Source organism: Lipotes vexillifer, unplaced genomic scaffold, assembly GCF_000442215.2.
Source record: "Lipotes vexillifer unplaced genomic scaffold, Lipotes_vexillifer_v1.1 scaffold848, whole genome shotgun sequence".
NCBI classification, from domain to species: domain Eukaryota; kingdom Metazoa; phylum Chordata; class Mammalia; order Artiodactyla; family Lipotidae; genus Lipotes; species Lipotes vexillifer.
Genome location: NW_006790234.1, coordinates 829,098 through 841,382, shown reverse-complemented (window position 1 = coordinate 841,382; position 12,285 = coordinate 829,098). Strand labels below are relative to the sequence as shown.

The 12,285-nt window shown below is 49.1% G+C and overlaps 2 protein-coding genes and 1 non-coding gene across 4 annotated transcripts in view; 1 reads left to right on the top strand and 2 right to left on the bottom strand.

The window, feature by feature from the left end:
* The window catches only part of GNAL (G protein subunit alpha L), a 90,060-nt gene that overhangs the window by 3,632 nt on the left and 74,143 nt on the right, over positions 1 to 12,285 (bottom strand). For both annotated transcript variants that reach the window (XM_007463282.1, XM_007463281.1), the window contains exons 6-7: positions 1,030 to 1,084; positions 220 to 293 (exon numbers count right to left, since the gene is read on the bottom strand). In XM_007463282.1, the coding sequence (XP_007463344.1) occupies positions 220 to 293; positions 1,030 to 1,084 (129 nt within the window). The remainder of the gene's footprint in view (positions 1 to 219; positions 294 to 1,029; positions 1,085 to 12,285) is intronic.
* TRNAG-CCC (transfer RNA glycine (anticodon CCC)) lies at positions 3,061 to 3,132 on the top strand. The gene has a single exon. It is a non-coding gene; the product is annotated as a tRNA-Gly (tRNA).
* Positions 9,416 to 10,124, bottom strand: CHMP1B (charged multivesicular body protein 1B). The gene has a single exon (XM_007463280.1). The coding sequence runs from the start codon at positions 10,013 to 10,015 to the stop codon at positions 9,416 to 9,418; it is 600 nt and encodes a 199-aa protein (XP_007463342.1). The 5' UTR covers positions 10,016 to 10,124.

The following is a 12,285-nucleotide window of genomic DNA, read 5'->3' as shown; positions in this document are numbered from 1 at the left end:
GCTCTTTTTCCCTCTGGGCAGCCCCTTGCCTGCGTCCTCCTCCTCTGCACCTGCCTGAGGCCACCGGGCTCGAGTGCCTCCCTTCCCTGCACTGACACCTGGGCCTGCAGGGGCGCACGCGGGTTTGCAGCACTGCAGGCCCGGGATCGCCCGGTATCCAGGCCACTTCCCCGACCCCAGGCCTGGGGACCCCGCGGGAGGTCCTGCCCACACGCTTACTGGAAGTTGACTTTGTCCACTTGGAATCGTGTCTCGAAAATCCCTGACGTCAGAACTCTGCACCTGAGGAGGTCCTGGGGGCAGAGAAGAGAGAAGCAAACAAGTGACCCCTGTCCTCAGGGGGACAGCCCGGGGCAGCTATAGGCTGCGAGTGTCCCAAACAGCAATTCCCCCCATTGGAAAAGAAACAGGACTTAAGAGACCAAGAGACAAATGCTCTTGGTCTCGCTCCCCGGAGAAAGTCACAGTTAATGTACTGGTTTGGTCTTGGAGACTTGATGGCTCTGCTTTTATTTCCTTTAGAAGCTTCCTGTAATCACTCCTGAGTGTTCCCTACTGACACCATGTCCCCAGCAGCCCGCCAGTGTCTGGGGAGAGGCGCCCGTCCTGCCAGCTGCCGCTCCGGATCAGACTCACTCTCTCTCCTCACAGTTCTAGTCTCTAAGGTAAAAGATGATGAGAAAGCCGTACAGTTTCACAAGGCTGACACCTCTGCTGGCCTGTCAGGTGTCAGGGTTTCTTTCCTGGTCACCAGATCCATTAGGATGTAAATCGGCCACCGCGGTGACTCTGGAAGTGGAGGGCGGTGGCCCCTCTGAGCCCAGTGAGAAGTGTGAGGACGGACTCGAGGGGCAGGCTCAAGGCCAGGGTAACTGAGCTCCTGGACTCCAGGGGACGACCAGGAGCTCAGACCTCGGGGGGCGGGGGGTGCAGGGAGCCTCCCAGAGGGGCACGGCTGGGCCCCGAGGGTACAGAGACCCTCCAGTGTCCCCCCGGTTCGGGCGGTGGTCGCGGCCCAACCCCACCTACCTGGTCCGTGGGCGTGTAGTCCACCAGGCTGACGCTGTCAATTCTCTCCAGGAAGCTGAAAAGAAAGCCAGACATGCTTGGGGCCGCTCTGGGGACGCCTCTGGGCTGGGGTGCAGGTGTGCGGGGCCTGCAAGAGCCCAGGGGGAAGGGGCAGCCACGGGCCAGCAGGTTCCCGCGTTCTTCCTGGACACATGTCTCCCCGCCAGGTCAGAGTCCTGAGGGTCCTGATCCGTCGCGGTGGGGGAGCGGGGGTCCAGGCCTCTGCCCTCCCTTGACAGGTTTGACATGTATTTGTCTTTCTGTTTATCGTCTGTCTCTTCCTCCAAATGTGGGACCCACAGGGCAGATCTGGCTTGTTGGCCAGGTTTCCCCAGCGCCTGTGGGGCAGCCCAGCCCCTGCATATTTGTGGGATGAAGTGAGCAGGGGGCTGTGAGGCCCAGCCTGCAACCGACACAGGAAGACACAGCGCTGGTTAACCACTGAGCAAAGGACCACTTCCCGAGGGGTGGGGGCAGCAGAGTGTGTGAGGAGCGGGCAGGGCTCTGAGTGCCCCGGTGGGGCTCTCCTGGTGGGGGGTCCCTGTGGCTGAGGTGGGGCTCCGGCCCTGGGGAGAGTGGATGTGACCTGGATCAGGGGGACTCGGCCGGAGTCCCTGTCTGGACAGCTCGGGGTCCACTGTTCCGTATCTGGAGTAAAGTCATGGTGGGCCTTTCTCCCAGCCTGTGTGCCCGTGAGCTTCTGCACAGTGAGTGGGGAGCACCTCCCTACCTCCACACAGCCCCCCTCCCCAGCCAGCACTGCAGGCCCTTGAGCTGCTCACAGGAGGAGGTGGGAGTGCAGAAGACCCCGGAGGAGCCACAGGAGGGGACCCCTGAGAGCTGTCTAGTTTGAAAACCATAGTGCACTCTGGCCCAGTCCTTGCTGGCCTTGCATTTGGTGGAGTGGGGGCACCTCAAAGTCCACCCTGACCGTCTAGCAGGAGAGGAAAGGGGCAAGAAGACTTGAGTCTGTGATGAAGAGGGAGGTGTCTGCCGAGGTGGGGAGGGACTCTGGACTACAGCCCAGAAACCTGGGGGCTCCGGTGGGGAGATGAGCCTCCCCACTTCCCTGTGTATGGATGTAATAATTTGAAGCAAAGTGGTCTGTCCTCTCGGCAGGGACATCTAATATGAGAAGGTGATACAGATACTGATCATCTCCGATGGAAAGGGCTGGAAGGAACTGAAAATCAAACCAAAAATGAACCCTTCAGCTCTGGTTAGAGGGTAGGAGGCGCCCGATTTCAAACACAACGCAGACAGGGTGGAGGGGGTGGGTGAATCTATTCAGATGGTAATAACGGGTTAAGTAGAAACAAGTGTGGTTAACAAAAAAGACATTAGAAGTTGTTGAAAGATCAGAGACCGCCTTCCCGAGGACACGTGGGAGTACCTTCCTGACCACTTCCTGACCGTGACTAAGGAAAGATATACCATCTGTCCCCACCTCTGAGCCCGGGGTGAGTGGCCAGGGTTCCTTCCAGCTCTGGTACTTAACCACCTGAGACCTGACCGGCATCAGTGAACATTTCCCAGGGCATCTTCTGAATTGTTACTGATGGTGAATAGTCCTCTGAATTCATGGATTTCAAGTTTGTGCAATGGAAGTAAAATGTGAAAATTCCCCAGATGTGAATGTTTCCCTGGACATTTGAGAGCCTCTCTAAGGAGTAAAGGCTAGCAGTTGATGTCTGCCAGACTTTTGACTTAATCTTTGGTTCAGTTGGTGTATTTCCCACATGTTGTAGTAGGACTTTTTCAAAATGGGGCTCTTAATATATAGAGAGAGGAGTTTTAAAAGGATCTTCCAAATCATGCACAGAATTTTGTATGACTAAAATTTAAAAGGTTGTCTCCCTAAATACGCCACTGCCTATTATGCCAAAAAATTAACAAGATCTAAGAATTCCACTTGTAAACCATTCACTCCCATTAGATAAAGAGTCGCAGGACAATAACAAAATACAATTATAGAAAGTCGCCCCCCAGACTTCCCCGGTGGTCCAGTGGTTAAGACTCTGTGCTCCCAATGCAGGGGCCTGGGTTCGATCCCTGGTTGGGGAACTAGAGCCCACATGCCGCAACTAAGACCTGGTGCAGCCAAATAAATAAGTAAATAAATAAATATTAAAAAGAAATGTCACCCCCCACCCCCACCCTTATGGTCACTTTAAGAAAAGCAGTTAAAAAGCAATTTACTTGATTTCTCTTCACTGTTTCCTGCTACAGCTGAGGATATTTGTGTTTACAGAAGTGTTTTTATTTTGGCCACTGGGATCCCCCTCTGCTCGACATTGGCACGAAACGGCAGTTCACTGTTCCTTTCTCATCTGTCTGTCACCCCAGTAACTCGAAACTGCAGGGTTCTTGTGGGCCGGGGGTGGGGGTTGAGGGGGGATGGTGAAAAGATGAAGCTATCCTGTTAAATGCCTTTGAACAACTGGATCCCAGGAAAAGCACCAACGACGTTTAATTTAAATGTACTTAAAATGATTTCTTTTTTTTTTTTTTTTTTTTTTTTTTCTTGCGTTATGCGGGCCTCTCACTGTTGTGGCCTCTCCCATTTGCGGAGCACAGGCTCCGGACGCGCAGGCTCAGCAGCCATGGCTCACGGGCCCAGCCGCTCCGCGGCATGTGGGATCCTCCCGAAACGGGGCACGAACCCGCGTCTCCTGCATCGGCAGGCAGACGCCCAAGCACTGCGCCACCAGGGAAGCCCTAAAATGATTTCTTTTATGAAAAATGCAGCAAGTCGGAGCCGTGTCAAGCCAAGTGTCAACTACAAATTGGCATTTTCCATTGGCACTTGCCATCTACCTCTACAAGGATTAACTCTTGTGCTGCTGCAGCTGCTGACTTTCAACACCCCCTGAAAGGAGTTCAGGTGGACAGCAAAAATGAGGCACTCTGTGCTCCAGGAAAAACTGGCAGAACAGGTCTTCAGAGAGCTGGATGTTTTCAGAAGCCGATTTTATGAGCCCAATTCTTGTATCTCTTCATATCTAGAAAAGCACTAAAATCCTTCATGGTGACGACTGCTCCTCGTGACTAGCAGAAACCTTCTGCAAAATAGTATGTGCTCAGTTGCATGTATTCCCCCTTCACCAAAATCACATATATCCTGACCTTCCCCCCGCTGCCTCTTTGGAGCAGTTTCTCAGAGCTACCTGGGATGCTGTCTCCCCGGCTGTAGTCCTCATTTTGCCCCAAATAAAACAACTCGAAACTCTCATGTTGTGCATATTTTTAAATCGACACAAGTAAAACCCTTTTCTCAGTGTCTTACTGAAATTCACTTCATGATGATGTAAAAAATTTGATGTAAAAAATACTGGAGGAAAATGTTAGCAGTAGTGACAGAGCATCAGCCTGATCTAATGCGCAGCAGGGCTGAGATCCAGGCCACGTCAGAGGTGGTCCTCGGACCAGAGACCGGGCATCGGGATTGCGGCTGAGCCAGAGCCGGGGTGGGTGAGTGACCCACGTGCCCTTGGATGTCTGAGAAGCATCATGCCTTTTCCTCTCCTGCCCTGGCCTGTCCTCTCCCGTCACCTGGATGGCACACCTGATGACTCACATCCTGTTCCCGCCCTCAGTGAAGTCCACCCTGAATCTGGCCTCCGAGCCCTTCGCAATGCGTCCCATCTCTTCCTTGTTCTTCTTGATGTCAAACCCTCCACTCCAGTCAAATCCCCACGTAGTTTTTGGCTTTTCAGACCTTTGTGTAATCCCCACTATTTTTTCTTTGAAGCCTCAGATTGAACCCAACCTCTTCTAAGAAGCCAATTCTATGGAACAGAATTGAGAGCCCAGAAACAAACCCACACCCGTACGGACAACTGATTTATGACAAAGGAGCAAAGAACATACAGTGGAGAAAGGATGGTCCCTTCCATAACTGGTGTTGGGGAAGCTGGACAGCTACATGGAAAATAATCACACTGGACCATTACCTCACACCCTACATAAAAATCAAACTCAAAATGGATTAAAGACTTGAACGCAAGACCTGAAACCATAGAATTCCTAGAAGAAAACGTAGGCAGTATGCTCCTTGACATTGGTCCTAGCAGTATCCTTCTAGATATGTCTCCTCGGGCAAGGGCAACAAAAGCAAAAATAAACAAATGGGACTGCATCAAGCTAAAAAGATTCTGCACAGCAAAGGAAACCAGCAACAAAACAAGAAGACAACCTACCAAATGGGAGAAGGTATTTGTACATCATATATCTGATAAGGGGTTAATATCCACACTATATAAAGAACTCATGTGACTCAATAACAAAAAAACAAACAACGTGATTTAAAAATGGGCAGAAGTGCTGAAGAGACATTTTTCCAAAGAAGACATACAGGTGGCCAACAGGCACATGAAAAGATGCTCACCACTGCTAACCATCAGAGAAATGCAAAAAAAACCACAATGAGATATCACCTCACACCTGTTAGGATAGCTGTTATCAAAGGCAAGAAATAACAAGTGTTGGTGAGGATGTGGAGAAAAGGGAGCCCTTGTACACTGTTGACGGGAATGTAAATTGGTGCAGCCCCTGTGGAAAACAGTATGGATACTCCTCAAAAAATTAAAAACAGAACAACTACTTATGGACCCGCAATTCCACTCCTGGGTATTTATCCAAAGAAAATAAAAACACTAATTCCAGAAAATATCTGCACCCCAATGTTCATAGCAGCATTACTTACAATAGCTGAGCTATGGAAACAACCTTAAGTGTCCATTGACAGATGAATGGATAAAGAAGGTGATATAGATATATATTACTGATATATATATATTATATAGTAATATATATGTTACTCATCTTTTTTTTTTTTTTTCTTGCGTTATGCGGGCCTCTCACTGTTGTGGCCTCTCCCATTTGCGGAGCACAGGCTCCGGACGCGCAGGCTCAGTGGCCATGGCTCACGGGCCCAGCCGCTCCGCGGCATGTGGGATCTTCCCGAAACGGGGCACGAACCCGCGTCTCCTGCATCGGCAGGCGGACTCTCAAGCACTGCGCCACCAGGGAAGCCCTCTATGTTACTCATCTTGATGACTCTGTCGCACCTGTGTACACTTGTGTATTTTCCTCTTTTTGCTCGTGCCTTTTCTACCTAACTCCACTGAGGACCGTTTAAGGCAGAGGCATGTCTTTATTTCTAGAAAGAAGCCCCAGCCAGCCAGCATCTGACACACCTCAGTCTAAATCTTTTACTGTATTCAGTTGTTCTCAACAAACACTGCTGCATTGTTTGTCCTGACACCGTTCAGGAGGGATGGAGGATGTACAAACCCTAAAGAGCAGGAGCAAATACCTCAATTTGGAGAAACACGATGAAGGAAGAGGACAGGGTGGTCCTGAGGGTACATCTGGGCTCTGCTGAGGGCCCCCGCACCCACTGTGATGCTGTCACCAGGGAGCTCTGGGCGTGGTCACGAGTGACAGCACCCAAGGGAGATCTGCATTCACACCTACTGAGCTGGGTATACTACCTGATGCCCAGGAACCATGACTGAGATGCACTGGTCCTGCCCCACATGGAATCTACTATCCGGTTGTAGGAAAACAAACCCCAGTACACCAGGCAGGCACTGTCTCATTCCAACCAGTTGATTAAAAGAAAAAAAAGAGACGGGGGCCTGCTCATCAGTTTGTTCAATGACCACAGGCTCACAGCTTTTTGCCAACAGCACCGGAGGTCCTGAGCTTTGGATTTTGGCTATGGAAACGCCTCCAAGAGGGTGTCATGCCTGTTGCAGAGGAGGAATCTAGAACATGAGGTGCCTCACTTCTGCTCAATGAGGTGAGGTTGTCTGGCTGACCCTGAGATCACGTTCAGTGAATAAGGTTGTCAGATGGGTGCTTACTTTAGGCGGCACCTTTCCAAATCGAAGACAGCAGGGTGGGCACACAGCACCCTCATATGAAAGGCACACACACATTAAGACTCCTTCAGGAAGAAGCATCTGTAGTAAGAAAGGTCTCCAATAGTGCAGTTATCATGTGAACTGAAATAAACTAAGTAGTTCCTAAAGTAAACTTAAAAGTTTATTCTAAATCCATTTGGAAACTGTGAATTTGAAGGCAGAAAAATACAAAGGAGAAATAAGAGCAAAAATTATACTAGTAGTTGCATGGAAGATGAACCATTTCCTTGGTATGTTTGAGCTGGATCCTTTTGGAAATTCTCTCTTTAGCCTAGGCAAGTTTCAGTATGAGGAAGAACCTTGTTGCCATGAAGAAACTATTACAGTAAAGAAATAACAACTTGGGCTTCTAGAAATATGCCTGCAAACAGAAATTCAGGTGCTAAAGGTGAGTCTGGAAAAATACTATGCTTTCTGAACCAAATCAACCTCTGAATTTTTTCCGTAAATAGCTTTGTAAACAGGATGTACAGTAAGTATGCAATAACATGCAGTTTTAAATGATTTATTTGACAAACTTCTGTGGTTCATATTCCAGCATTTCATCAACTGCAAAACTGAGGAAATAATTCATGGGCTTGGTATGCTTTTGAAAATATGTTTCATAAAAATGTACATTCATATAGTTTGAAATGAACATATTTTAAGAAAGTTCAAGCATATATAAGTATTGTTTAATCTCACAAAATATATTAGTTTTGTTGGGAATTATCTGCACTATAAAAGGGTCCTCAATTTACCAAAGGATCAACACCAAGCTATTATTTAAGTTGTAATGATGTTTTCAGTCTAAAGAGGGGTTAGGACTCATGCTGTGCTCACACACAGCTGCCTCTGGGCAACCTTGTGGATGAGAGGAGACACCAAAAGGGACTAGTTCTAGAAAGAGGATTTGGGGCAGACGACTGGCAGATGTCCCTTATAGAAGACTTTGGAACAATATCCAGTCAGACATAATGACACTTATATACGAGGGTCAGTCCTCATCTGCACACAACTCTTCATTTTTTTTCCCCCTTAATACACACACATTCATACAGGAGGACATGTTGTAACAGTGAATACTTGGTTCTCAATCTTTCAAAGGACTTGGAAGAGTCCCTTTAATTATTTTCTGAAATACTGGAATTCTCTCCAGTGAGGGAAAGGGAATTTAAAATATCCTTAAGTGTTTAACTTGGATTAATATGCTCGCCAAGGCAAAAGCAAGTTGCTGTTCTCCATGTTTTGCGGCTCTGAGAAAGTGGTAGCTACAGGCTCTGCTTTTTCACTTTTACTTTACACACCACCATTCCAGAAAGATGGAAGGCAGCACATCTGGGCTCTGGCCTGAGAGGGTCGAGCCTACCATCTGACCCTGCATCTGTCCTTCCCAGACTTCCAGGTGGCTGCATGTATGTGTAAGGGATTTGCATGGCTAAGCCAAACACTCCAACTTGTATTTTTGAGGTTTTAAAAGAGCTGTTGCTTTTAAGACAAGATGATAAATGCAAATAATTAGAACCTAAAATGCAGTTCTAATTTTATTTCTATTTTTGATTAAAATCAAAACAAAACCCACACACACACAGTCCCAGGGCTTTCTCAAACCAGTCAACGGTTCTTTGGCAACGTCAGAGTAATGTGACTGTCATGCGAATTGCCATACTTTAAAAGAAGTCTAATTAAATAGGAAAATAACTAGAAACGTGAGAGAGAAGTTCATTTGGAAAAAACTGTCATACTAACGTTAAACCTTGTAAATCTTAAACCCATAAATGAACACTTTTCTCTTATGATAAATGGAAGTTACGTGGCATTTCCAGTTATAAAGACAACTACCATAAGAAAAATTTATAGGACGTAAACAGTAACTGAACATTATGCAGGAAAATCGTAAAGTAATTTTAGTGTAAGTTATGAGAACAGATGAATAGTCACCTTTAGTCTGGATCTGATGACAATAAACAAAGGACACACAGAATAGCACTGCCCATGAAATAAATCTCTTAATGAGGTGCTGATAGCGCTGTAATCAACCTAAGTAATCACCTCCCGTCAAATCTAGATATTATCGATTACACAAAATGAAAAAGAAAACCTTCAATTCTGGTAATTCGGGCAGAATACTGAATACACGGGAACTAGAGCTTTGATCAAATTTTTGAGAAAGATTCATATACGCCAAATTAACCAGATCTGTTAAAAGGCAGCTATAAAAATACACATGACAACAAGCTATACAGAACTTTCAAATCCATTTAAGAGTGGAGAAGGCCTGCGACGTCTTCGTGTATCTGGAGAGCACTGTAAAACCCAAAGGTAGAAGCATCTTGAGTAAGAGCAGTTCAGCATGCCGGCCGGTTCCGAGTTTCTAGCGTAGAGTATCCGTCTTCGAAGGTGGCTGCGGCCGGGACGCCTGAGAGCGGGTTCCGCGGTCACACTTGGTCCCGCAGGCGGGCCAGCCTCTGGGACAGTTCGTCCTGCTCGGCCGAGGCCACGCTCGTGCCCACGGAGCCGGTCTGGCCCTGCGGCAGCTCCATGTTGAGGTCGAGGCCGGCCTCGTCTGCCATTTCCTGCAGCAGCATATCCACCTGGCCCTGGGGAGTGGTCAGCGTCGTCGTGCTGCTCATCGTGTCCTCCATCTGTTGCGTCTGCACGTCCAGCGTCTCGAACTGGTGCTCGAACTTGTCCATCAGGGCGGAGATCTTCTCGAGATTCATGGTCTTCAACGTCGCGTCCATCGACTTAACCACACCGGCCATCGACTTGGTCACCTTGCCCATCGTCACGGCCGTCTGGACCCTGGCGGCCACCGCGTCCACCCGCGCGCTCATCCTCAGGAAATTCACCGCCTGGTTCTTCTGGCGAATCGCGTTCTCGGCGTGAATCCTCGCAACTTCCATGTTGCCCTTCTGAATGGCCTTTTTAATCTTGGCCTTTTCGGCCTTTTCCTCCTTGTCGCATTTTTTGGCACTCCTGCCCAGTTCTTTGGCCGCGAACTTTAGGTTGAACAGGTGTTTCTCCATGTTGGACATGATCGGACGGCTCCCGGGGGTCGGCGGCCGGGGCCGAGGTGGAAGCCGGAGGAGGTAGGAAAAGAAAGACCGCTCCCGGTCGCCGCTCCTTTGTTTTGGTCCCACTTCCCGTTTCTGCAGCACGCGGCGCAGACAGTGACGTCATCTCTCGGCGCCGGGAGCGGGGCCCGCGGGGCGCACGGCGTAGCGGGCGGGGCTCCCGGAGCTGGACCAGGCGCACCTGGGGCCAGGCGGCCAGATGCTGCAGCGCTGATCGCAGACCTTCTGACCCCGGCGCTCGCCGTCTGCACCGAGTCCCCCCGTCCCCCGGCACCAGTTGTTAAAGTACTGAAGCATTAGTAAATTAACGGAAATGCGTGTCCATACACTTTCGTAGGCACGGACAGGATTGTCTGGAGCTGCACCTAAAAACTGTCCAAACTTGGTGGCCTGAGGTGTCCGGCCAGAGGCTGGAAACCAGGAAGCTGTCCTGAGGTTAGCAGACCACAGCCTTCTCCATCTGCTCTGGCAACTTTCACTTTCTCAGGGGAACGTGGACCGTTAATAATTAAAAGTACGAAACAGAAAAAGTTGTATCACTGACCTGCGCCTCGGTCTTTTGAGGACAATCTGGTTGCAGCCTGTGACATCCTTTTACTGCAGTGGGTGAAAATACCTTCTGGTCCGCGGACCACCTCGTCTATGCTGCGGCTGAAGGTCAGCTTGTAGATGAGGTGCCAGCAACTCCAAACACACAAAAATCCTTGTGTGGTTTAGCAATAAAAGACCCATCTTTTGCTGACATGATTCTGTTTGATATTTTATAAATATCCAAGGAACTTCACTCACATTTCATTTTGACACGAAGCTGTCATTTTAAATTATGCAGGCAGAGGATGGTGAGGTACTGGGACCCACACCCACTGGCATAGATCACAACCGTCACTATGTATTATACCCTTCAGAAGTGCAGGCTTTCAGATGGCAGCAGACTGTGCTGTGGCTTTTTTCTTTTAGGAAGATTCCTCCCGTACAGCAATAACAACATAGCAGGGCCCAACCTGCCCTAAGGAGCTAGGCTGAAAATGAACTCTGAGAGTAATTCTGTTTGAGAAAGTTTTAATCCAAAGTCTCACCATCCCTTTGGGCCTCGTGTGATAGTTTGCCAGTGGTGCTGTTGCACATGCATTTTCCTAAAACCCAGCTCTGGTTATATCACTCTCTTGCTCCAAAACCTGAGCAGAAAGGCACGCGGCGGACACGGTCCCCACCCTCCCTTTTCTTTCCCTCCCCACCCAGTCAAGCCAGACTGAGCTTGGAGGCTGAACACCATTTGTGTCACTTGGTCAGTGTGGATGAGGAGGGATGGTCCTCCGGACACTGTCCCCACTGCCTGGGCTTCTAGCCGTCTCATCTCGGCCTGTTGTGATCCTGCCCCTGCTCAAAGCTGCTTCTCCAGGACCCCCGCTCCGTGCTGTCCCCTTACCCCACACAGCACACATGTCAGACTGCCTGGCACGGGGTCCGGGTACCTATTATATTACGAACTGCGTGGAGGCAGAGAACAGTCTTATTCCACCCCCCCACCCCCCACCCCCCGTGGAACCCAGCACATGCTCTGCAAACAGCAGGCACTGAACCCAGTAAGGTTTTGCTGAGTTGAACTGTGGCCGAGAGGGGCTAGGACGTTACCCTCGTCAGCAACTTAGCCAAGATTACTATTTTTCCCTCAAGCAGAACTCTTTCTTCACATGAGACATTCCTAGAAACAGAATATAAAAGACCAATAAAGGGAAGAAATCTGTTTAAAGTGGGGCTTAGAGGGCCCCACCCCCTCCACTGCTCACCCACTGTGCCCCCTGCCCCAGCCCTTTCTTTTGGGTCCCTTGCAGTCAGCAAGCCAGTTCCTTGACCATTACCCATGGCCTGTTCCATTAGGTGACAGGGTTTGGAATATAAGCATGAGAAACCTTGACAGATTATGAGGATAATGACAACTAACATATTAAGTCCTGATGTGCTGGGTTGTTCTGGCCACTTTGCATGAATTGACCCATGTCATCCTCACAAACCCTAGGAGGTAGACGCTGTTAACACCTCCATCCTACAGGCCAGGGAACTGAAGCACAGCACGCTAAGCCACTGGCTGGGTCCACAGCTGCTGAGTGTGAGGAATGGGATTCCATGGCTGCAGTGGGACAAGTAAGAAACAATGGGGGATGCAGTAAGTTAACATGGGATCCAGTGGAGTTATCATTTCTATTTAAAGGAAGAGGTTGATGCAGCAGGAA